The 27,810-nt window shown below is 28.4% G+C and overlaps 1 protein-coding gene across 6 annotated transcripts in view; it reads left to right on the forward strand.

Annotated features, from left to right (window-relative positions):
• The window catches only part of LOC112690326, a 149,860-nt gene extending 130,988 nt beyond the window's left edge, over positions 1–18,872 (forward strand). For all 6 annotated transcript variants that reach the window (XM_025564309.1, XM_025564310.1, XM_025564311.1 and 3 more), the window contains 12 exons: positions 10,941–11,224; positions 11,406–11,464; positions 11,545–11,695; positions 11,983–12,088; positions 12,149–12,303; positions 12,384–12,470; positions 15,619–15,776; positions 15,850–15,970; positions 16,288–17,866; positions 17,963–18,064; positions 18,128–18,223; positions 18,285–18,872. In XM_025564309.1, coding sequence (XP_025420094.1) covers positions 10,941–11,224; positions 11,406–11,464; positions 11,545–11,695; positions 11,983–12,088; positions 12,149–12,303; positions 12,384–12,470; positions 15,619–15,776; positions 15,850–15,970; positions 16,288–17,866; positions 17,963–18,064; positions 18,128–18,223; positions 18,285–18,851 — 3,465 coding nt within the window. In that variant the 3' untranslated portion in view covers positions 18,852–18,872. The remainder of the gene's footprint in view (positions 1–10,940; positions 11,225–11,405; positions 11,465–11,544; positions 11,696–11,982; positions 12,089–12,148; positions 12,304–12,383; positions 12,471–15,618; positions 15,777–15,849; positions 15,971–16,287; positions 17,867–17,962; positions 18,065–18,127; positions 18,224–18,284) is intronic.
• The last annotated feature ends 8,938 nt before the right edge of the window (positions 18,873–27,810 follow it).

Raw genomic sequence — 27,810 nt, forward strand, 5'->3', positions numbered from 1 at the left:
GTTACAGACCGTAGCTGCAAAGAATGGTCTACCCAAAAAAGCATCAAAAAAATCATGGCTACCGAAAATATGTCTAACAAGGATGCGTTAGTGTTTAAGAAAAATAATTGTTATACTTCTGCTTTCAAGTACTCTGACATTGTAAATAACCAGTCTCCAACTTCTAAAATTACGGAAGTTAACCCCCCCTCTTAATAACGATCATTTCCCCAGCCTAAATGATAATCACCACTTTTTCAATTCAAAAAAAAAATAAACATAAACATAGTTTCCCTCAATCTAAAGGAAATATTACATAACCAGTTTTACAATCGTATTCTCCTCCCAATGGGAGTTATTTAAACAAACCTTCTATTAACCAATCTCTCTTACAAGAAAGTACCCAAAATGATTTCTCTTGGGTACGTACCCTATCCCTTAAACTATCTGAATCTCTTTTTAACTCCCCTTCGTTATTTTCTCCGTCTTCTCCCTCCTCTCTTCAGAACCTAATTGAATCTTCTCTGTCTTCGCTCCTAGCTATACCTATTCCTATTTCTCCTGTTCAATAAAATAATTGTCTATCACACCTATCACCTCAATTAGTTACACAAAACTCTCTACTTTGCGGCGACTTCAACGCCTTTCACCCGCCTGGGGTTCCATTCTAGCTTCCCGTAGAGGTAAACAGATATATGACACTATAGATTCATTAGGCTTATGCCTTTTAAACGACGGTAGTCCTTACTCATGTAGGGCGCCTAAACTCAATCGACTCAGCCATAGACCTATTTTTTTGCCGACCTTGCTTGGAAGATATCATGGAACACTTTATGTGAGGCTCACGGTAGTGATCATTTTCCAATTACCACAAAAACTAACTTTCCTAATCTCACGCATCTAATTTCCAATCCAGATTCAATTCAAAATATGTCTATTCACTTTAACTTTAATAAAACGGATTGGGAATCATTCTCTCTCCACATCCAAAACTCAATTTCCTCCTTACCAAACGATCCTAATCCTCTAATTTCCTATACAGCGTTCACAAATATTATTGATATTGTAGCAAAATCGACAATTTCCAGCTCAAGACTAGATAAAAAATCTTTCCCATCCACTTCACCATGGTGGAACTCTACTTGTACCAACTTTGTGAAAAATCGATCCTCTCTTTTTAGAATTTTTCGTCGCACAGGTTTTATGTCCGACTTTTTCTCATACAGTAATACAGGTTTCCTCACAACTCGAACTTTAAAACATGAAAAAAGAAATAGTTGGAAGCGCTTTTGCTCTAACCTAAAACCATCCTACTCCATTCAACACCTCTGGTTCACAGCTCGACATTTTAAAAACTGCGTTATCCCCCCCCCCCATGCGTCCAAATAATGATGATTGGTTCGAGAGTTTCTGCTCTAAAATTGTGCCATGTTATGTCCCTAACAAATCCGAAATTTTCTCTTGTTATACTCTTTCAGTTTGTCTCCATCATATTCTTACTAATAATTTCAATCTATCAGAATTACAACTAGCTATTTCTTTTCGTAAGTCAATAGCGTTCGGTCTCGATAATATTTCTCCACTTATGCTTAAACAACTTCCAAAAAACGCTTTAGATTATCTCCTCTCTATAATGAACAACATACTTAATAATCAACAAATCCCCTCGTCGTGGAACTCCTATAAAATCATACCTATACCTAAACAAAACTCTAATACTTCCTTCCGACCAATAGCGATCTCTTTTCTCTGCAAAATATTCGAAAATATGCTTAAATCGAGGCTTCATTGGTGGCTCGAATCTAACTCTATTTTATCAACTAATATATTTGCATTCAGGAAAGGTCTGGGAACCACGGAATGCCTCGTAACGTTCATAGGTCATATTTATCACTCTTTTAACAACAAGCAATTCTTTGTTGCTACATTCGTTGATATCCGTGGCACCTTTAACTCCGTCAATATCTCCACTCTTATCTCACATTTTCTTTCTTTGTAGGCTCCTGCCAAATTCTGCAACATATTGTTCTCTCTCTTTAATCATAGAAATCTCTTCTTCTCTCCCTTTGGCTCATATAATTTTCGTTCTACTTTCACAGGTCTGCCGCAGGGCAGTTATCTTAGTCCTTTACTTTTCAATATATATATATATATATATATTATATATATATATGAGCACTGTCGAAAATTATTTAACGTCTCTTGGGCACCAATGTCTCATTTATGCTAATGATATGGTCATTTTTACTTCAAACAATTCTCTTAGTGTTGCTGTCGAACATCTTAACTCAGCCCTTAAAGATCTAAAAAATCATTTTGGACAGAGTATCTTTTGAAGTTGCTCCAGAGAAATGTAACTCAGTTATTTTCACTCGACGTAGATACAGAGATCCTCCTAACGTCTATTACGTTAACAATGTCATATCTTTTGTTCCTAATGTCACCTATTTGGGTATCATTCTAGATGCAAAACTACGCTGGAAACCATACATAACCTCACTCTCAGCAACTATTTCTCGATGGTCCAATTTCCTCAGAGCAGTGTCTAATACCTGGTGGGGCTCTCACCCCTCTTGCCTATTAACAATTTACCGCACTCTCATTCTATCCAAACTAGACTATGGTTGTTTCATTTTCGGTTCTGCTTCCTTCTCGAATTGGAAAAAAATCAACAAACTTCAAATTTCCTGTTTGAGGAACATTATGGGATTTGTCAAATCCACTCCTTGTCCTGCCATTGAGGTCGAAGCTAACTGTGCACCTTTTAATATTAGATGCCAATGGTTAGTGATTAAATTCCTACTTAAATCTCTGGCTTACTCTAATCATCTTATTTTCGATATGTTTTATTCTCTTTTTCTTTCTTGGCGTTATGTACCTAAGTCTATGCCTATTCTATCCATCTCAGCTAGTGCTTTGTCTAATTTTCACCAATATATTTGTAAATCATCCAAGCTACCTCTTTATGAACAATCATTTGAATCTCTTCTATTCTCTCCTCTCGTTAGACTAGATAACCAATTTTTATCTCTATCTTCTCTGGAACTTAAAAAAATGTCTCCTCCTATGGTCAATAAAATCTTTTCTGAGTTTCTTAATATGAATTTTGATCATTTCATTGTAGTGTATACTGATGGCTCAGTCTCACCTCTTTCTGAAGGTTATTCTTTTTTTATCCCTGAACTACATATTTCTTTCTCTAACAATCTACCTCCTTCTTCTTCATCTTTCATTGCAGAGTGCTATGCAATCATTGAAGCTTTATCTCTTATTTCAAACCTTGCCTCTAACAAATACTTAATGGCTTCCGATTCAATGTCTTGTCTACAGACACTAATATCTAACCCTTTTGACTCCCACCTGTCTTTCCTAGTCCTTATCATTAAATCTATCATCCTAAAACTCCATCAAGACAATTATACCATCCAATTTCTTTGGGTTCCGAGTCATATCGGTATACACGGGAACGAATTCGCCGACAATCTGGTGAAATCAACGTCCAATTTAATATGTCCCTCTCTCACCCAACTTCCTCGTACTGATTTTATTCCAATTTTACGGTGTCATATATCTAACCTCTGGCATACATACTGGTCAAACCTCCCAGCTGAGTTTGCAACCAGGTACAAAAACATCGTACCAATTGTTCTCAACAAAACATGGTTTTACAACCTCAATTTACCAAGATCAAGTATCATACAATTCAATCGCCTACGCTCTGATCACACTTTACTACCTGCTCACGCATACAAATTAGGATCAAACGATTCCCCATTTTGTACTCTACATTCCCACGAAAGTGTTTGCGATCTCCCTCACCTCCTTTTTGACTGTCCTTCTCTGCACGTGAAACGCGTTATTTTGTTTAATTCTCTTATATCCATCAATGTTCCTCTCAATCTCCCTCCTATCTTCAACCCCAACTCGGAAATAGTTGTTGATATAATTATTAATTTTATTTTGGAGGCTGGTTTCTCTATATGAATACCCTTAAGATATTTTTTTTGTTTTTAACTCTTTGCTTGTATTTTAATATTGTTTTGTTATCTGTTATATTGTTCTAAATAATTGTTGAGCTGTAATAGTTATAATAAAAACTAAATAAAAAAATATAAAAAAAAAAAAAAAAAGTAGTCCGGTTGAGTCCTAACCCCATGGTACATTTACAGATTTTAGACAAACTAGGTTTCGTCAAAAACCGATATTTAGCTTTGCTTTCTAATACAATATAAGACTAACTTGCTCCAAAGTGTATGACATATAATCAAAATCAGTCATTAACATTCTTTCTTTATTATATTTGGTCCGCATATGAAATAGTATTTTTTCTTTGACCTAAGATGTTTAATATCATTCAATTTATACTAAAAATGATTTAGGTTATTCAAAATAAAGAAACATTTATCACTATTTAGTCGAGTAAAAAGTTCTTGAATATTTTATTATTATAACTTAAATTACAATTGGAATATTTGGTAATATTTAATATTTCATTTCATAATTATTCAAACTTTAAAATTATTCTTGAAATAAAATATTTTTAAACTAATATTTGTGTTAAATAAAATCTAATTTACGAGTTTTTATTTATAACCATCTGTAAACTAGCCAGTTGGATGCGTATAATTAAAATCATAACCACAGAGAAATTATCCTCCAATTAAAATTCAGTTTACCTATAGCTAAATTATTATTAATTTCCAAGTAATGTAGTACTCATTTGTTATACGATAAAACGTTTCCACCCAATTGCTTTTGTAGTGGAAAAATATTTAATTATTTATATTAAAATCATGCCTAAATACAGTGCCGTCGTTAGTGGGCAATCAACTTTAGCGATTGCTCAGGGCCTCGCACAATAAATATAAATTCTGGGGCCCATAATTTATTCAGTTTAAATAGTTATATATACTTAAATGTAAGGAAATTGTACTGATTTTGTCTTAGGGCCTCGTAAAAACTTGTGACGGCACTGCCTAAATACGTAAGTTTATCTTAAAGCAAATTGCATAGTCGTGTATTTATAAATCATGTTATTCACATAATTTAAATATATAACGTTGGTATGTCGGTGCACGGAGTATCTCTAATAATAAGAGACTTTCTCTTTCACCAAAATAATAAATATAAAAATTCAAATAATAAATTGCTAATAAATGAACTGTATTATAATAAATATATAAATTAATACAAAATAAATATGTAGCCTAGTGACACTTTTCATAGTCTCATGTATAACATTTTGTATAACTTGGTTATAAAACACTGTTATACAGTAGGTAATGTTACATATATGTAGACAAGGCTTAAGTAATAAATACAATTTCCAAAACGCATGGACATTTTATAAATGTTTAACATCTCTTCGGGTTCTCAGTTGTTTAAAATACATGTCTTGTATCCTCAATAAAATTATATATTATTCATTGATTTTTTATTCTATATACATCAAAATAATTTCAACAATTATATTTATTTTATGACTCTTTACGAGAACAATTTAACGCCCTTCGGTTTATATAAAGACTTTTGAAAACCGTTATAAATACATTAACTATGACGAATGTTATTTACATGAATTATTATTTCTGTTAAGTTTAAAATAAACTAGTTTCAAAAAATAATCATAATAGCACAAAAGGTATAATGATATCTATAGTGTATAATGTTGATAATATTGTGAATTTGTATCATTTCATATGAAATAACACGTTTTGTTGGAAAGGAGTGATTATATTAATGTTTTATACCTGTTATCAATAACACCGATATCTCCTCGTATACGTGTTTATGAAAAGGAAGTTCATTGTAAATTAATCTGTAATGTAGTGTATGATATAAAATACTAATTTAACAGTGTTTCAAAGAAAATAAATTACTAATCGTAACTAATCGTAGATGGCAATGAATATATCTGTGTATATTTTCGATTTAATGTCGCACGATGCATGAAACATCACAATGACGTCCTAAAACAAAAACAAACGACGAGACAGTTTGCGCAAAGTGTATACCCCATCTCTGTTCGTACAATATTAAAAATATATCCCTTCCTTTGCATACCAAAAAATCTGTCAGCAATTCATACACCAACTTTTTCGGTTCATCCCTTCTCCACTTTGTAGTTTGGATGTATAATAATAATCATAAATCACTGACAATAGAGTAGACTATAGATAAGGTTTGACGTTCCATCATGGATATCAAATGTAGACCTACCAATTTAACATGGCTGACATAATTTTGGTTACGTTTAGATGATATTAATAGCAACCGTTTTGAACACCGAAAGGTTTTCATTTTTTGACGAGTTAAGAAGGGAGTGCTGAAGGGCAAAAAATAAAATCAAATAAAAATTGGGGTCGCTCGATCCTTTTAGCTGATAAGGCACGTTTGCTATTTGTGCTTGGTCGATTGTCGCTGTCGTCGTAGTAAAAATCTTTTGAACAGCAGCAATATTGCCTTTTGAATTTCAACACTTTCAATTACTATTATTCTCTGTGCATACATATATGGTATGCGTGTGTCAATGATCGTAATTGAATCTAAGAGAGTGTATTATATTATGTACAGGTACACAGTGACTGAGTAGACATCTTGTTATTGCTAGATCAATATAGACAATTTAAGATTATTCGTATCCCTGTAGAAGAGATACCAGCTATAAATTCGTGTTGAATTATACGAAAAGTGCATATTTTCAGGACTAGATCATAAAATCTTAATAAATCATAACAAAAATAAATTTCTTTTAAGAACTACTTAAATAATAACACAATGTCTTCAAAAAAAATTTAAAACAAAAAAACCAATTTATAATCATCAGTTTTAAACTAATAGAATCATTAACTTTCAGTTTTGTGTTCAACATAATAATCTTGATTCATTGTTTGAAGCCCCTATTCTACTACTTTTTTAATACATTATTATAATCTAAATTGCTTTTGAATCGTATATGTCTTGAAATAATGTTATTATTCAAAATATATCATTGTAATAAATTCACCTAAGACTATATAATAATTAGTGATTAGAAACTTATAATAATAAAATTTTGTTTTATTTTAAGAAATAAATTTAGAAATTTAATTACTTAATTTTTATACACTCATAATTTGTCGTTTGTTCAAATCTCATAAATACCATATTTTAAATGTATACTGTTATAATACAATATAGTGATTAAAGTCATCTTCATTATTGATTAATTACATTGTTTTTACGTACATAACATAATGGAAATTTTAGTAATATATATTTCTTTTTTTTGTGTATATATATAATTATATTTATATATTTATAAATCTTTAAAGTTTTATGTATTCTAAAAATTAAGCGATTTAAATTTTAATTCTTAAGATAATCAAAAATAATTTAAAAATATTTAATAAATAATACATAATAATAATATAATTATATGTTTATCAATACTATTTTTACATTAATAATAGGCCATCCTAAATAAAATAAAAATATTTATTATTTTCTAATATAGATAGATAAATAAATAAATAGTGATATATTATAATTAATAACCCAATTTAATAAAATTTATTAAATTGGGTTAAAATGCTTCAATATTTAATATTGAAGCATTTTATTGATACCAAGTAAACCAAATCTGATCAAATATGTATACGAATCAGATTAATTACAGTCTTTCTATTTAATTTAATAATACAATTTTTTTGCAATTTTCAAGAATTTTTCAATTTTTGCAATTATTACAATTTTTGTATACTTCCCGTGATAAAATATACAAATTATTATTTCTAAAGTGATCTTGCAATAAAAATATAACTACGAAGTTATTTTTACACGTAGTTAAATGTAGTTTAGCGTTTTTAAAATTATATTTATCTGAGTTATTCACAAAACTCACAAGTTTAAAAAAATCAAATAGTCAATTACTTAATAGTTTAAACATATTTAGTGAAATTGAAAATATTTCTATAAATATTCCCGATCCTAATAGGTAAATAATTAAAGATAAATTAAAATATGTTCTAGAAAAAAAATGAAGGATAGAAAATTATTAAAACTTACTCTGAGGTTATGACAGGAAATCAAAATGTTAATTAAAATGCATCCCAAGTGTAAACGTTTAATGTACTTTTTCATTATAGAAATATATTTTAAGTAACAGACGATACAAATTTCAAGAACACAATTTAAAGATGTATATAATTATAAATTTTAATTCAGAAAAATTATATATTTTATAAATATTATATTAATGTCTATAATATTATTTAAGTAAGTAATTAATGATTTCATATGATTTTTACCATGTAAATGTAATTTTAATTTATATTTCACTGCAATTTTAAGATATTTTTAATGAAATTATTCTCAATCTTTAATTATAATATATTAGACTTATAAAATCATTACACATCATAATCTCTTTATTTAAAAAATTATTAGAACTTCATTCCTTGAAAAAATTTTCATTTTCTTTATTCTATTTGCACATTTTATTCACTACATTTAGTTCATTTATATTTTCGAGTTTATTTGAAGTAGTATAAAAACATATACATACATTTCTTTCTATACCATCAATAATAATAATTTATAAAATTTATATTATATTATTATAAAAAGTTAAAAGTTTTCTTGCGTTAGTAAAATTTGACTGCTGTATTTTGTCATTCTCTAAAAATAATTTATAAGTCAAGATTGATACTTCAGTGTTATTATTATATTTGATAATGTATTTTAGTTATCATATTATATATAAAATGGTCTTGTGTATATTATTTTTTATATTTTATGTACAATTGAATTCTGATGACTACCATACAAGTACCATACATGTCCAATGGTATCCAATAGTCTAACTGAAAAATAAAAATTGAATAAAACAAATAAATAAATTTAATGAAATATAATAAAACTAAAACCCATTAAAATGTATTAAAATTGCAGTTGATAATTGCAATATGGCAACTGTACCCACTATAGATTTGTTACACAAATATCTTAGAGTCATTCATAAACATTTTAAATCAATGTGAGATAATTCGATTCGATCAAATATTTGTTATGACAATAGGTCATAATTTTGTTTACACAGGATTTCATGAACAATATTTATTGATTTAAACCAAGAAACATTACATCAAAGATATGTAATTATAATTTGTTTTAGCTATATTTTATCTTGCTTAGAAATAAAAATAAATAATATGTTACTTTTTAATCCATTCTTTAGTAGTTACTTATTTGCTTTGATTTTAATTATAATTAATACAATGAATTTATCCTGATTTGCTTATCAAACTTTTAATATGTTATGTATTTTAATATAGGCTATAATAATTTTTATTTAAATGAAAATGCTGAATTTAATAAAAAAAAATACATTTGATTGGAAATAGTATTATTAATAATATTTTGGCTTAAATATCACACATAAATGATAATGAAGATGACATATGCATATAAGAGTATGATACGTAAAATTCCTTTCTGTTATATAATATTATAACTCATGAAATAATAACAATTAATTATATAATGAACGCTTTCATAAATTTAAATTCTAAGTGAAGTAAAGAATGTATTGATTTTACAATGATGGGATTTTTTTAAGACTTTCGCATAGCACCAACATTTTAATGCAACTTTTTTTTAGATAAAAAAATTAGACGTAAAAAGTAAACTTTAAATAGATGGTTTTAAATTTTTTCAAAAGTCTTTTTAATAACAAAATCTAAAAAACCTGAATTATGTTACATTTTCCCGACAATGTTTGTATAACTTTTGATAAAACGAGTTATTTTAATTTTATATTTTGAAAATAAAATACAAGGCATGCAAATTGAACATCTTATTTTTACTCTATATCAGAAACCATAAGAATTTTATATTTTTTATGAACATTTAAGATTAAAATGTGAAAAAAACCGACAGTTTTCTTGAATATTAATAAATTTATATTTTTTTATTTAGGAATGATATTATTAAAAAATATTAAGTCGAAATTAATACATATTTTTGTATTTTAAATCTTTTTAATATAAGTATATATAATTCTCGTTGAAAACTTTATGCATGAGAATCTATTAATATGAAATATGAAGAAATATATATTTTGTATCGAAATTCATTCAAAATCTTTTTTTTATTTTTCGATGATTTATTACAAATATTATCAATTAATACAGTCAAATGGATAATCATTTAAACTAGGGTTTGATCATTTAAATTATTCTAATGTTTTTATTGTTTTAACATTTTGCTTTAAACTATAAAAAAAAAATTGTAATTATATTCTCTAATTCACTGTATTTTAATTTAATTTTTAATTCATTAAAGTATAAGCTCAATAATTAAATTTTACAAACATATTTAGTTATATAAGAATAGTTATAATAGTTTTATTATCTTATGTTATAAGCTATCAGAGATAAAGTTTGTTTCGAAGTAAACATATGTTCAATATTGTATTGTTAAATATTTAATTATCGTCTTAAGACATGATACGATCATTGTTTGACAAACCTAATTTTGTCATGATATATTGAAGTACCTAAAATACTAAATCTCACAGGTTTTTATAATTAAATTTATTATATGAAATAAAAATATTTACACAAAAAAATAATATATATTTTAATAAAAATGTATTATATTATAATACGATATATATATATATATATATATATATATATATTATGTATTGTATAATTCAGATAAATTTCTCAGTCTGTTATACATATGTCACCCAAAATTGCTAAAGGGCTTACAAATCAAGTTTTTATTAAGAATGCATATAAACAAATACTCGAAAAAATAATAATGATAAAACTAATATTTTATATATTATAAAGTCAACATTTATAAATCAAATATTAATTTAAATTGTTTCTCTTAAGTTAATATGTAATTTAATCTTCATATATTATTTTAAAATAGTTGTGGAATAAATAAATTATTTTTTTTTTTATCTTTAGGTGTACAGAGTGTATGATTATTACTATATGGTGGAATCAAGAACTGTTTATCCAAATTTTTGGAGAGTGATCAATTTAATTCACATTTTATTGATACTGGCTCATTGGTTTGGATGTTTTTATTACCTATTATCGGAAGCAGAAGGATTCAAAGGTGATTGGGTGTATCCATATAAGCCAGGAGACTATGCTACATTAACTAGAAAGTACTTGGGTTCGTTGTACTGGTCCACTCTGACGTTAACCACTATAGGCGATCTACCCACACCAGAAACCAACGCCGAGTGAGCATGAATTTTCACATAAAATATCCATTTAATAATTTTAATTTAATTTATCGTTGTTATTACATGGAAACATTTTCCACTAGACTAAAAAGTCTATATTAAAAAATCAAAATAAATAAATAAACGAAACACTAATAGTTCTCATAACGTTCTCATAGCGCACATGTATATTTTATAGATATGTTTTTACTATCGTCAGTTATTTGATTGGAGTATTCATATTCGCTACCATTGTCGGTATGTTGCGCATGCAATCTAACGATTTAACTAAATAATGATGTTTGCCAAAAAGTGTTTATTGATATCCTTATTTTCAGGACAGGTGGGTAACGTGATAACGAACAGAAATGCAAACAGGTTGGAGTTTGAACGGTTATTGGACGGTGCCAAATTGTACATGCGACATCATAAGGTGCCTAGTGGCATGAAAAAGAGAGTGCTGAGATGGTACGACTACTCTTGGTCCAGGTGAATATTGTTTTTTGTATACTCAACTAATTGAATTAGAGCGTTCGAAATTCTATACACTTATATGCACTAAAACACTCGTCAGCCGGGAGACCTGTCGTGCAAGGTGTAACTCAATATATTTCCCTGCGAGCTGACATCCTTAAAATTGTATTCGATAATCTAATAGCGAAGAAAACGCATAGATATGTCAAAATAAAATTATGGATTAATTCTTGCTTCCCACTCTCACGTTATACGATAAGACTAAAAATATTTTTATTTTTTTTGTTACCGGTTTGTTGAAGGGGCCGTATTCAGGGAGGTGGTGATATAAATACAGCACTGGGTCTTCTTCCAGATAAACTAAAAACCGAACTAGCGTTACACGTGAATTTAGCGGTTTTGAAAAAAGTAATACCTAAGTTATCTCAAAAAATTATCTCTTTCAATATATTTATTAAATTTTCATAGGTTACAATATTTCAAGAATGCCAACCCGAATTTCTACACGACTTAGTTCTTAAAATGAAAGCTTACATATTTACACCTGGAGACTTAATATGCCGGAAAGGAGAAGTGGCCAGAGAAATGTTCATCATAGCCGATGGAATTTTAGAAGTTATTAGGTGAGTAAAAATATATTTTAACTATATTATATAATAAAATTAATTAACGTTTTTTTTTCCCCCATTATTTATTAAAATAGTAGTGAAACTGGACATGTTTTGACAATTATGAAAGCTGGTGATTTCTTTGGAGAAATAGGAATACTCAACTTGGATGGATTTAATAAGTAAATAATACTTTTAATGATATTAAATTATATCGCACTTCATAGTGTGTATACTTGAGAAACATGCACATACTCGTATCATATTTATTCATATTAGCATTCAATCGGGAAATATTAAGAACATTTAAATCATTAATTTAACGATATTATTATCTTCTCGAATTCTTTTTACTTTTCTCTCAACTCTTTCGCCCTTTGCACCATCAATTCAAATGAAGCCTTTAACAAGCTTAATCATATATTCTTTTCCTTACCATCCATTTTTTTATTTAGATTAACCCTTTTTACTCATCATTGATCTATTTGTTACAAAAATCCGACTCCAGTATTCTCAATCCTCATTTTCTCAATTTCTTCCAGTTGTACTCTCTATCATATATTTCAATCTGTGTTTTAGATTTCTAATATAAATAGTATTTTTTTGTTGCACCTAACCTACTTTGTATTAAGTACCATTCCTCTAATATAAATATTAGGGTGTTCCTTAGCCATATGAGAAAAAAAAAAAATAATGATATTTTTCTGGTCTCACCCCCTAAATCGGTGTGTATACATATAAAAGTGAACTACAAAAAATTTTAGGTCAATCAAATAAAGTTAACCCGTGCCGACTTGAAGTTAAAGTTTGAGCTTAATACATTTTTAAATAATTTTAGACAATTTTTGTATTTCCGTAAATATTTCGTAAACCATTATGAAAATCGTAATTTTTTACAATATGTTTTTTCAAGTAAATTAAATTTCCAATATATTTTATAATATAACATTTTTTAATAAATCTATTAATTTAAAAGATGCATAAGCGTAATTAAATATATTCTTAAAAATAATAAAAAAAAACTTACAATATTGAGTAAAATTCATAAAATAAGTGATATCAATTATAAATACAGGCACCATAATTTTAATTATATGTTATGTTGTTGTTGAAGTGTACTTTTTTTACAATTGGGGTAGGTTTTTCGATGTCCTTGTACACACAGTAAGACGTACTGTTTTTGCTCCTCATCTAATGTTAACGATGCATTAAAATTGTCCATCAATTTCACTATCCTTTCTACAGTATCATTGATTATTGTTAGTGAATTTATTATATGTTTTGCATTCACGAAATCTGTATTTGATTCCCAAGATTTTGGATCGTTTTTTAAGAAGCCATCATTAATTTTGAATCGAGAAAATAATTTCAAGCTACTCTCTGATAGAAATTCATCAATATTTTTTTCTGAAAAAATTGGTAAATTGATTGTTTATTGTTTTATATTAATTTTAAATTTTTTACATTTAAATAAACTAGATATTTTACTTACCTAAAAATGTATTATCTATTTGGTTTGGTTGAATAATCAATCGTTTAGTCGGGTTTTTTATTGGTTTTTTTTTTTAGAGCTTTTACCATCTGACGCTTTGTCTCAAGTGGTATAGAATCATCAAAAAAAGATAATGCAGCAGTTTCTTCGGTTAAGTACCACAAATGATGACATATTTTTTTAATTGATACTTTAGATATGTCTTTATCAACTGATTTAAATGATTTCAAATCTTTTATAAATTGTAAGTCTTGGTTGGGAGCTTTAGCTGGCAATGGGCAAGTAAACCAAGCTTTAACATAAAATATAATGATAAAAACACAAATCTCTCCAATTGCCTTTTTAACAGACTCTGCAATATTATAATAATTTCTAAATAAAAATATTTTCAAGCAATAAATTGACCGTGCCATCCATCGAGCTTGATGCATAGCACCAGGAGGATGAATTGTTATATTATTTTCCAAATCACCTCCAAGAAACATTAGTACTAATTCTAAAAATTCACGGTAATCTCCACGAGAGTGTTTAATTTTTAATTTATCTTGGACAAAACTAAGAATATCTTCCTTCACATTTTCTAAAATATCACCACATGCTTGATCTTCAATCCCACTATTATATTTATTAGTATGTATTTCGCACCATTGTTTTTGAAAATTTTTAAATAATGGAATACTTGGGCTTGTAGTAACTTGAGGTATTTTAATTTCAAAAACGGCTCTCAAATAAGTTCATAAATATGATGTCTACACGGAAGATATAGTAAGTCTCTACCTAACTTTTTTTCAATTAAAATACATGCTCCATTTAAACGACCGGTATTGGACGCAGTTGTGTCACAACACAAAGCTTGTACTATATTGCATAGTCCCCAATCTTTTAATGCATTACACACAGCTGCAGCTTGTTCTTCACCTGTTGACCGCTCAAGTTTTGGTACTCCTAAAATTTGTTCTATATTTTTGCTAGTTATCACGATTGGAAGTCGTTCAACAGTTGCATTTCTAATTGTAGTATCCGGTAACATTTTTTCCGTCCCAATGTACAACTGCGTAATTAGGTAGTGATTTTTTAAATTGTAATTTTATTTGTTCACCACGCTCGCAACGGTATGATCCTCGAGCTCTGTGTATAGAAGTCTGGTTTATTACGTAATCGTCTATATTAAAATTTAAAGCTTCTAAAGTAGCCTGGAGAATATATACAGAATATCGAATACTTAATTGACATCTATCTAACGCTCCAGCCAATTTTGGTGTTATAAAATAAAATAAAATAAAATAAAATCACTTCTCAGTTTTATTGACATTTTTGCTATTTAAATTATTATGAATTACTAACGACAAACACAATAATAACCTTTAACACATAAGACGTTGACACAACTGAAATAAATGAGTATCACGAACAAAATAATATCTTTTATAAATTATAAAGCAAGACTAGTACCTACGGAAACTACGATAAACAATACGTATTTCAACACATCTTAATCGTTTTCACAATCTTATCGTTTATTATTTATACGAGTATAATACGAAAATATGAAGAACCAATAATTACACAAATAAGTGAATAAGAAGTACATAATATTACTGTGAAAATTTTATCATTTTAACAAATATTATAAGTTAAGATTATTATTATTAATCCTACAGTAAAATAATAAAATATAAATTATATATTTGTGGAGAAATTCTGTTAAGGAACACCCTAATAAATATATTGTGTTCTAATGTTTTTTTAATAAAACACATTTCGTAAAAAAAAATCATAGTTATACTAATTCCACATTTCGACAAATTAAAGTATGAATTTATAAACGTGATTTTTAGGAGAACTGCTGATGTACGATCTGTAGGATATTCAGAACTATTTAGTTTATCTCGTGAAGATGTTCTTGCAGCAATGAAGGATTACCCAGAAGCTCAAGATATTCTTCAGACTCTTGGTAAAAAACGTTTAATGGAAGCAAGAAATGCAAATAAAGCTGGTAGGTAATATTAATTGTAATAGCTTTTTCTAATAAATTCATAAGTAATTTAAAATACTATTTTGAAAAATAGTGGCCGATCGTATAAAATCTCGAGCTGAAGCTGCAGAAAATTGTAGTGGTATTGTAGAAAAAATTCGTAGTGATGTCAAAGGACTTCGAAATGCATTTTCAAAAGGGCGTCGTGGCACTAGGTGAGATAATTCAAATTTATATAAACTCTTAAACATTTTTTACATATTAAAATATAACAGCGAGTTGAATACATTCTTAAATGTATTGTAGCTTTTACTATGCAAAGTTCTAAATTATTTTAAATTTAATTTAGAATATTTTATTTCTATTATATGATAATCTAATAAAATAGCCTATTTTTTGGAATTTCTGTTATAACAAAACTTAATATAACATATATTAAAAAAAAAAAAACTCTGAATTATTTTAAAAATTATTTAAATTTTTAAAATTGATTTAATTAAAAAAACATATATGATGTCTCATATTTTTACAGAACTGTAGTAGAAGAGAGTATGGAGCTACAGCCATTGACTAGTAGTGGTCGCAAGTCAGAAAATACGAGCAGTAAAAGTATTTTAAGAAGAATGCCTCGCGTATGGAGTGACGAGTTAGCCTCTGGAACTGATCATAGTGATGAAGACCCAAGGCCATTATCTCCGGGTATTCCAATACTAAATAAAGCAAAATCAGAAAAGGAACCCCGGGCCGGTGAATTTAAAAAGTGTTTACTATCACCTCCACCTACTACTGCATCTGAAACTCGAAAAGAATCAATGAATCAAGAAGTAATTGGTGCTGGACTTCCGTTATTACAGAGACTTTTAATTCTCAAACAAAAAAATGACCAAGAGACTGTAATGGAAAATAGATCAAAGAAAATTGAACCAGAAATAACTACTTTGAAAGTAAAATCTAATGTCAAATTAAAAACTCCGAAGAAAGAAAACCCAAAAGCAGTAAGTCTAAAGCAACGACTGTCAGATGTTCATACTAGACCTAGAAAACCGACAACGAACACTAAATTGTGGACCCTTCTGAAGAAAGCCACGGTTCTTACACCAAAATCTAAATTACAAGACTTAAGATTGAATAGCGAGGTCCCATGTCAATCGTCATCTCTTCAATCGAACATCAAACCTTCTACCGAATTCACCAATACAAATATCGGTAGTTCCGAAAGCAAGTTCATTGCAATGTGCCAAAAATTAGATGACCAATACAAACAGGGCTCATTGATTGCTCAAAACATATCGGCTCACAATAATTTAACAAATAAATGTACTGAAAATAATATTATTAAGGAACAATGTGATATTAGACTAATGCAAAGACCTAAAGTTTTGCATCTAGATGGCAAAAACAGACGTTATGATTCGATAAATGATTTGTCGCCTGAGTATTCAGGCCTGTCATTTGTTAAGAAATTGAAAATATTGAATGAACGGCAAAAACTAGCGGAACTTGAAGCAAAAGCTTTTTTGAGAAGTGCAAGTCTAGATTCTGCTGGGTGCAAAAATGTGGATGATTCGTACTGTAACCAATTAACTCGAAGCCACTCAGAGGCAGTAGCTTTAGAGGTGGTTTTAAGGAACCAAAAATTGCGTAAGCCAGAACCGTCAAGTATTACACCTGATGAATCTAACGAAACGGCTGAGCGATTACGGCTTAAGAATATCCTAAAAAAGTTATCATCTAATTGTTTTGGCAATGAAAGAGTTAACCAATTAATGACATCACAAACTATAGAAGGGTATGCTGCCAGGCATTCCAAACTGACTAGAAACGTTACGTTCAATCCACATAAGACGATAGAATCGTCACCAGATTCTTGTAGTTCTTTATTCGGGATTCAAGACAGTATATCTTCGCAGTGTAAAAACTCTAATCTAATTCCACTGGATTTGTCTTTTAAGACTGACTTGCAAAAGTCTTCCCAAACTACATCAAATGCAAAACTATCCAAACGACTGTCTACCGACACAATACAATATACACCAAAACGGCCAGATGTTAAAGAAAATTGTTGCAATGAAATATTAAATGGCGTAAAAACAATAGTCGAGAAATGTTTAGTAAGTTCAAAGATGAAACAGTTACGATCATATAATCTATTATACACTTTCAAGTTCCAGCAATAGAGAGTTATATCAAAATCCATTTTTTTTCAGAATGACATTGAAGGTAAATATCGAGATAAAATAGATGAACTCGAATCGGAAATTAATAAACGAGATTACACAATAAGTACGCTCTGTGAACAATTCAATCAGGTAATATTTATTTTTAAAACTTATTAATTTTAATTTTTTTAATTTCGTTAAAAAAATTTTTAGAAATTAAGCGATGAACCTATTGATGAAAGAAAGTTAGGAGCTTTACTTGATAATTATTCAAAAAATATAGAAGAATATGAAGATAATCCATTTATAGTATGTTTAGTACATTTTTATTTATTTTCAAATATTTTTTATTTAATTTAATTTATTTTAGAGAAACGATTCAGTAGATACAGTGATGTATCCAAAGATTTCTTCGTTTAACAGCTTATCACCATTCGCCATAGAAGATCTTGGATGTTATAACTCCAGTTCTCACAGTCCAGCTTTATTATCAAATAAATCTTGGGAAGATCGATCGGCAGAAGAGAACATGGAACTACGAGATCTACCCAAATCAATTATTCCGGAACCATCGTGGTATCACGGTGAAACTAGAATTGATATGAACTGTACAGATGATGAGGAAGAAGAATTTCCACCGAGATGGGAAAATTGGGAGGCGGAAATGTTAGTTGGGCACACAAATCATACTGACCTCAATATGGATTCTAGGCTTTTGAGCCAAAGATCTTTGGATGAAAAAAGTATGATTGTGCACAAAGGACTTCAGGGAAGAAGAAGGTGTTTATCGATTGATAATGTACCATTTTCTAATTCGATATTAAGGAACTTTGGGCAGTATGTTCGTTTGGGTAGTTCGTCACAAACTCCTTCACCCGATATACTTCCAACTATATCTAAGAGTTGTTTTTCATTAATATCACAGCCGGAAAAATAGAACAAAATAGAAAATATTAAATATTGTTTTCTGAATATTAAAATAATTTAAAGGAACAGGGTAGTTACATGGTTTTATTAAAAATGTATTTTAATGTTTTAATGCTGTCTGTTCTTTAATTTTAGTTAACAAATAGATAATTATTATTTTTAAATAAGTTACAATCTAATGTAATTAATTTATAACACAAATTAAAATAAATAAATAATTATATTTGGTCTACATGCAATGACAAGAGACCAAAATAATTTCCATTTCAAACAAAATTTAATTTCATTTAACAATATGCAATTACACATTTTTTTGTTAAGGCTATAGCCAATAGGTATTTCTGTAATTAATGATATATTTTAATTATTATATACAACCGAAAAAATATGTTAATATGTCTTGCAATTTTAAATATAATTTTTTTTATTTTTTTTTTTTTTTTTTAGTAATATAAAATTTAGAAATGAACAAATTATTAAGAAAACAGTATGTTGCATTGATTTTATTATTCTCCTATTTTAATAACAGCTCAAATATTTTTGGAATATAAAATATGTTTTTACTTACTAACGAGGTATTTTCCATAACTTGTTCTTATTTTTAAATTGATACCTACAATTAAATTAGTTGGATTACAATATATCAGTGGTTCTCAATCTTTTTAGGACCGCGATCCAAATTTTCTTCCAAAAATCTATCACGACCATAGTTTTACATTTACAGAATCAATAAAAATAATTTCAAAAAACAAATTTTTTCTATTTTATTACTTATTTACTACTTTATAATAATAATAATAATAATATAATATAATATAATATAATATATATAATATAATACTTAATTAATAATTAGGCGTATGTGATGAATGTGCTTGTTTCTTACAATCTGTATAATTAAAAAAACTTCTAGCGACCCCCAAAAAATTGACTCGCGACCCACAGTTTGAGAAACGCTACAATATATAAATTACAATACATAGATATATAAATATAAATATATCTAATTTTAAAATGTACACTTATATTTTACACACACATATTATGAACTATATCTAAATACCCATGACATTGATAATTTCTAATTGTTTAAAACTGTAAATTAATACTACAAATTGTACAGGATTATTGTTAATTCAGTATAAAACAAAAATTCATGATTTTTTTTTTTTTTATTTGTTTTATACATTTATAATACATTTACTTTAACATTTAGCTTCAATTGAGTGATTGTATCATAAAACACAACATTATTGATTTTTTTTTTCTGTGGTATTATTGAGCATTTACTATCAAAATATTAATATTACAAAAAGTGGGATATTACCATGTAACTACTCTAGTTCTGTTATTATTTACCCTTGAGAGCTGACCTAATGGTTTTTTGTACAATTACTTTTAAATTTGTATATTTATTGATTTCTTTGAAAATTATTTATTCTGTTATAATAAAGAAAATATATTCTACAATTGTATTTATAATGCGTAATTATTATTATTACTAGTAATAGTAAAATAGTTAACTATCATTGAAACAAATGTCCACATCGCAATAACTTAAATGTTGTTGGTTTTTTTTCCATCATCTACTAACCTGTTTTTTAAAATATTTTCTCCCCGGTTGTAGTCATTGTTCTATCATAATATTTTATGTATCACATTATGTATATTAATTATTGTATCTATTTATATTACTTAATCAATTTAGAATAACTCAATTTAATTTTTATTATCACAGTTACACAAAAAAAAAATGTTTAGTTAATATAAATATGATAAAATTCGTGATTTCAAACAGAGCTATACAATTTTGTAATTTATTTAATGTCAGATAAATGTGAAGACCAAATTTAAAATAAATTATCTTAAGAATCTAGGGACCAGTTGAATATTTGAATTTAATTTATAGTTAATATAACATTATTTATTAATAAGTTTTTTCATAAATAATATTTCTGCTCAAACTCGGAAATAATAAAATATTTTTGTATTATTATAGCAATTGGTTCTACTAAAATATGTTTCATTAATGGTCAGCTTAATCTATTACTTATAAAATTGTAATTTAGTTAATTACTCAACATAATTTATTATAAATATATTTTTATTACAATTGTTTAGTTACTAAACAAATTAACAATTTTGTAAAATAGAAAATGTAAATAAATTATTGATAATCGGAGAGAAAATATATCGGGAGTGATGAGGGAAAAATAACTTATTGATTTAAATTTATATTTATTTTAAAAAATAATCAATAAGTAATGTATATAATAAATAAGTTAAATAACAACTATATTTGTAAAATTAATAGTTTGTTAGATTTTTTTTTGTACAGAGTTGTAATTTTTTTTTTTACTGATTATTTATTCAAAGTTAATTATACTTAAAAAAATATCATTGTTATTAATTTTGTTCATTCCTAACGTAATTAAAGCTTTTTGCTTCAATTTAAAATAGGTATTTAGGCCTTTTGCCAGACAAAATCACGTGTCTCAGAATATTGTTATATAAATTTATATTTTAATAAATACATTGTAAATTATACTACTTATATTAAAGTTGTATTGAACATATTATATAAAAAAGTATAACAATAATTGCGTTATTAATGATTTAACTTCCTAAGTATTTAAAATTGTATAAAAACAAGATGACGGAAGATTGACTAATGTAGACTGCCTAACTGAAAAATAAAACATTTTCTTTAAATTCCCGCCCTCAAGTACGACAATTAACAATCATAGACGTAAAACCATCAAAACCCAGTACAATTCAGAAAATTCTCAAATCATTAATCCACCATCCCCGACTTGTCTAATGATATATCCTTGTATTTGTTTTGTCTCGTTGTGCACTAGGTGTTTAAAATTTTATTTAATTATCCATTTGTATTGTTATTTTTTTTTGGAGGAAATCAAAGATTATAGCACTTCTAAAATCAGGAAAAACCCCAGACAACGCAAAAAAACTTACGGCCCATCTCCCTCTTCTGCCATACTTACAAATTATATGAGAAATTAATCCTAAACAGGCTAAAAATATTGATAGACGATAAACTCATCAAAGAGCAAGGCGGTTTCAGGCCAGAGAGGTCCTGTACTGGACAAATATTGGGACTCACCCAACACATATATTCACATATAGTGAATCATAACCTTCTGATCTCTAAGATCAAAGGTCTAACTAAAGATAATACACTTTCCAGGACAATAAACACCTTTCTCTGTAACAGACGATATTGCGTAGAACTTGAAGGAAAGGTAAGCAGATGGAGAATTCAGCAAAATGGCCTCCCACGAGGTAGTGTGCTAGCTCCCACACTCTTTAACATATACTATAATGACCAGCTGATACTCATCCAGGCCGGTATCAAACATTTCATATATGCTGACGATATAGCCCTAGCCGCCCAAGGTGACAAATTCTATGATATTGAAAGTACATTAGAGGAATCACTCAGGGTAATGTCTGATTACTACGATGAAAATATTCTAAATCCAATTCCAATTAAGACATAAGTTTGTGCTTTTCATCTTGAAAACAGAGAGGCAGACTGAACACCGAAAATTGAATGGTGAGGAACTGTATCAGAGAACTCTGCACATTCCACATACCTAGGCGTTATGTTAGATCGAAAAATTGCTACAAGGAACAATATACTCTGGAAACTCACAGGCTCTACGTGGGGGGGTCAACGCACATACATTACGTATATCTGCACTGCCACTTTGTTTCTCTGCTGGAGAATATGCCAGTTCTGTGTGGAGTGAGAGAGTGTGGTCCGTTCACATAGAACAAACTCATAACATTCTGAATGAATCCTGTCATTTAGTAACAGATTGTCTTAAAAATACTCCACTTCCTAAAATTTACTATCTTGTTGGTATTTCCCCAACAAACATCCGCTGGGAGATCACAGCAGACTGGAAAAGAACCAAAGTAGAAACTGACATACGATACCTATTACATAGCCAAAATACACCTAATTTCAGACTTAAAACCAGAAAATGTTTTCTAAAAACGATAAAACTTCTAAATAAACATCCTGAAGAGGTACGAAGAGAAAGGTGGAAACTCTCTTTCTCCAAGGAAAACAATAAACTAGAGTTTGAACCAGCCGAACTACTGCCAGTAGGACACGAATTAGACTGGCCAACCTGGAGATCCCTTAATATTCTCAGAGTAGGAGTGGGCAGATCTAAAAACAACGTAAAGAAATAGGGCATCCTTCAAGACATGTCTACAAAATACGAGTGTAGTATGGAACAAAACATGGAACACCTACTGGACTGCCAAAGCTGCCCATCCTCCTGTACGAAAGAAGATATATTGTCTATAAATCCAAATGCTATTAAAGTAGCAAGATTTTGGTCAAGAGTAATCTAAAACTAAAACAAACATACGAACTCTGATAACTGTGTTACCATAAATTACAATAAATTCTATTAATATTTCTAATTATATTCGACGCTGTTCTCAATGATGCAACTGTCTTTGTGATTCAAGTCTCGGACACTTTCATTGTTCCATTCTATCATCTTCATTGTCTGATTATGTTGGAATATAAATATTTAATATCATCACCATTTAACATCAGATAAAAAAACATGTGCCCGCGCATTGACGCCAATCTATATGCACATAGGTGCAAATAGTATTTGATTTTTTTTTTTTTTGGGGGGGGGCTAGAAAATTAGTCATAAAATATTTGACTTACAATATACTGTATAGTGTAGTCATTTGTTTTAAGGGGCTAAGCCCCTAGACCCTTCCCTCTTATATGAGTATGTCATGGACGCCCATTTTGCAAAGAAAGGACATGTCCTCCCCCGAGTAAATAATAATATATGCAAAATAATAAATGTGCTATACAATGCATGATTATTGACGCTCATGCGTTATTAAGTAGTACTAGTAGCAATGTATATGAATCCTCAGAAGTTGGACACTTAATCAATATCCATCCAATTCCTGACAGTAAAAAGTATAGTTTGTTGATGAACCCATAAAAACCTACCATAAATAATGATTTTAAAAATGTCATGCTACCTCATTCAAAACTGCGTTCAATTTAAAACATTTAGAAACTTATGACTGGATGATTCATTCACCTAAGCACAAAAGTGTTTTTTACAAGTTTTGTATATTGTTTCGTCCGGTTGTACATAGAGGTAAATAAGGTGCATTTATAGTCACTCCTTTCTCTAAATTTCATAAAATTCACGATGAATCAGAAAATCATGCGATTTCATAGTGGCATATAATAGGAATACTGTACTAACATAATAATTTCTAGATATTATGAATTAAAAAAATAAAAGACTGTTGTTGGACAAATTAATACTGGAGCAAATCTAGAGGTTGAAGAAAATAGGGAAAAAATTGATACCTATTATAAAATCAATTTTGTTTTTAGACAACATAATATTGTCGTTAAATGAAAAACTGCTGATAAACATAATTTTATTGATTTATTAAAATGTTTGATCGACTCAGGAAATACAATTTTATCAAATCATTCTGAAACATCATCGTGTAAATATCAATATGTATTCCATTGAATTCAAAATTAAATAATCCAAATTTATGGTCAAGTTATTCATAATCAATAATGCTGTTGCTTTTCCTTTACTGACTGATGGAACAGCAAATATAGACGTAAAGGAACAGTTGTCTATTGGTATAAGATTTATTGGTACTGATTTTGTAGTTCAAGAAAAATGTTTTGAATTTGTAGAAATTCAAATATTAGAAGGTTAGGTTAGGTTAGAAACGACTGAAAATATGGTTTAGATATGTCTGGACTTTTTTGTTTAGGTTTCGATGGCTGTTCAACTAGTGGTAAAGAGAGATAAAGAAAATGATGTACAGGTTATAATAGAAAATAGTACAGAACTGCATGATTTTTTCACAGCTTAATTAAGTAGAAAATTATCAAAACTCAATGCCCGAAATAAGAAATACTCCTGGTACTATCAAAGAAATTTAAAAAAGTATTTTGAGAAGAAAACATGCCCAACATACCTTTATTCTGCGAGCAAGGTTACTTATATACATCACATTGCAAACAACAACTTGCACGGTAGAAAGGTCTTTTAGTATTTTGAGCAGAGTTAAGACATGGATAAGGTCAACTATAAGTGATGAAATGCTTGATGGTCTATGCATGATAAGTCTTGGCAGAGAAAAAATTTAAAATACACAAACCGAAATCATGAACAATGTTATTAATGAATTTAGTCTTAAAAAAATAAATATGCAGTTTTTTAATATTATAATAAACATACATATCATAATGTTTTGCATTCAGTATTTTGAAGTTAAGTTAGTACCCTTTCTTTTTCATTATATTTCAAAAAAAAACCAACCTAGTACCTATAATCCATATACTATAAATAAGTTTCAGAAAATTGGTGCCTGATTTAATTTTATTCCTCCCTGAAAATTACCTAATGGGCGCCCTTGGTTTATGTATATACATATGATAAAGTATTACCTCCACAATACTACTTGGTATTGAATATGAGTGAAGAGTGAGTATTTTTAAAATTAATTAGGTGGCATTGGGTAGTAGCATCTAAGGTTGGGCAAAATTGTTTGAACATCGATTTTTTAAAATATCGATGTGTACGATGTATCGGTGAAAAACCATCGATGTTTAAGAACATCTAAGTTTAAAAATATTAAAAAAGATTGTTTTCTCTCTAGAGCTACCATCTGTAGCACACCTTATTATCTGTACAGTCACTGTACTACAGTGTACTAATTTCTTGATTAAAAAAAAATGATGCACAATGATGTCGTATTTCGATATCAGACCAATTTTACCGATATCGAAAACTGATATCAATTCGTTTCAATTTTAAATTTCTATTTTCTATTTAAATACGTTTTAACAGAGAATCAATGTCAAAGAACGATTAAATACTAACGATAAGTAATACGTTAAAGCCCTTATAATATATGTATTTAGCAGTGACTGTTGGATTTTTACAATTAGTCTCGTTTTTCCATCTTATTAATTTTAAATGTATGCATGTTTTCAGGGAGCAATTATACAACACTCGGAGGTGCCTATAGCAGATGAAAAATAAATAATCACCTGTAATTTTAATTCAATTTTAATTTTTAATTTTTGTTTATAATAATATAATATGAAAACTTTTTTTTATACTTTTTATTCATACTTTTTTAATGTAAGAAATATTAATTTAAAAAAAATCCGTCAATCAATTATTTTTGATCTATAAATTATTATAAATTAATAAATTATATCGATATATCGTTGTGCATCATAGAGATGGAAAGTTTAGTTCATTTCTGTGAATAGTTCATTAGATCACAATTCATTCAAATGAATAGTTCAAGTGAACTATTCTTAAGTTCACCTAGTTCACTATAGTGGTTCACTATAAATGTCTGTTTAAAGAAAGTGGCTATCTCCGGATTAGACGAGTCCATCGATAGTTTTTTAAAATATTTATACACATTATAAATAGTATTTTTCGTCTGTGAATGTGTATCAGAATGTAAAGACATTTTTTTTAAAAAAATAAACAAATTCTCGACGGTATTTGAAAAATGGAAAGTGCGCGAAAACGATATCAACACGTGATTACGTCATATGAATTGTAAACAGAAGGTGTAGATTGTAGAATATGGGTATACACAATTATCATGGAACGGGACATTATATTATGACGTGGAGCGACTGTGACCATAGAAAAACAAGTATTTTAAATTTTTATTAGATGGAATAAAAAAACATAAAGAACTATGGGTGGGTAAAATATACAATGACGATATTTTATTCGGCCACCTGTTGTTGACCTGCAAATGTGGAGAACCACTGATTTTGTGAAATAGTGTCACTAGTTGCGCCACTATCGAGGGCCACTTTTGCTGAAAACCACTATAATTTAATTGATCATACTAATATTATTTGAAAATAAACTATTCGTTTTATCACTATTAGTACAGCAATACACAGTTCAGTAGTAGTTTACACTACTTATGAGCAATTAAGTATTTGTTATCTAATTGTAAACAGCTGTTTAAATTTACCAGATTTCGAACAACGAACTACAGAGAATTTTTATAGAAGTTCGCGAACTATTTCATTTTTACAATGCTACCAATTCTTTTCGAACTGTGAACTGTTAAGTTACAGGTACTGAAACAGTTCAGAATAGTTCATCAAAGTGCATAGTTCAAATGAACTATTCGTTCACGAACTTAACATCTCTAGTGCATCACTATTAAACAATAAATTCAAGTTAAAATACTATTGTTTAACTTTTATTTTTTAAATACATATTAAATACTTATAAGCAGTGCTCGTATGTTCATGCATTTGCATTTTTTCTTTGCTACGTCGAAAAATATGCTAATTGAGATAAAAATCTATTTCATAACAATGGTAATAAAAATCTAAAGTTTAATAGAACATGATTTTACATGGTTTATGTGTATTGGCATATTTAGCATATAGTCAAGCCTAGGCATTAAAGAGTTAATAAGGTAAAAGTTAAGTTAAAAGTTAAGTTAATTTACCTTATTAATGTATTATTTCTTAATTTATCCCAATTAAGTTAATTTTGATTTTCAAGACCAGAAAAATATTTTTGTGAAATACCGAATTCGATAACAAGTTCATGGAATTTAGAAAAATATAAAAATGTTGAAGAATTTTTAGATTAGACCATAATATTTATCTTAGTACCTATTAACTATTATTTGAGGTCCCACTGATCTCAGAAAAGTACTCAACTGCCTTCAGAGAAAAATTAAAGTAAAATTAGCCATGCCACCCATGAATTACATTATCATTGTTGAATGTGAATCATGAAAAGTGGCCGTAAATCTATATTACAAAAATAAATAGGTACATATTATCATTGAATAAATAATTCTTATTAATAATTGTACTCCTTAATTTTTAGAATTATTCCATAATCTATGATATT

The sequence above is a fragment of the Sipha flava genome, unplaced genomic scaffold (genome assembly GCF_003268045.1).
Source record: "Sipha flava isolate LNK unplaced genomic scaffold, YSA_version1 49_pilon_pilon, whole genome shotgun sequence".
Lineage (NCBI taxonomy): Eukaryota > Metazoa > Arthropoda > Insecta > Hemiptera > Aphididae > Sipha > Sipha flava.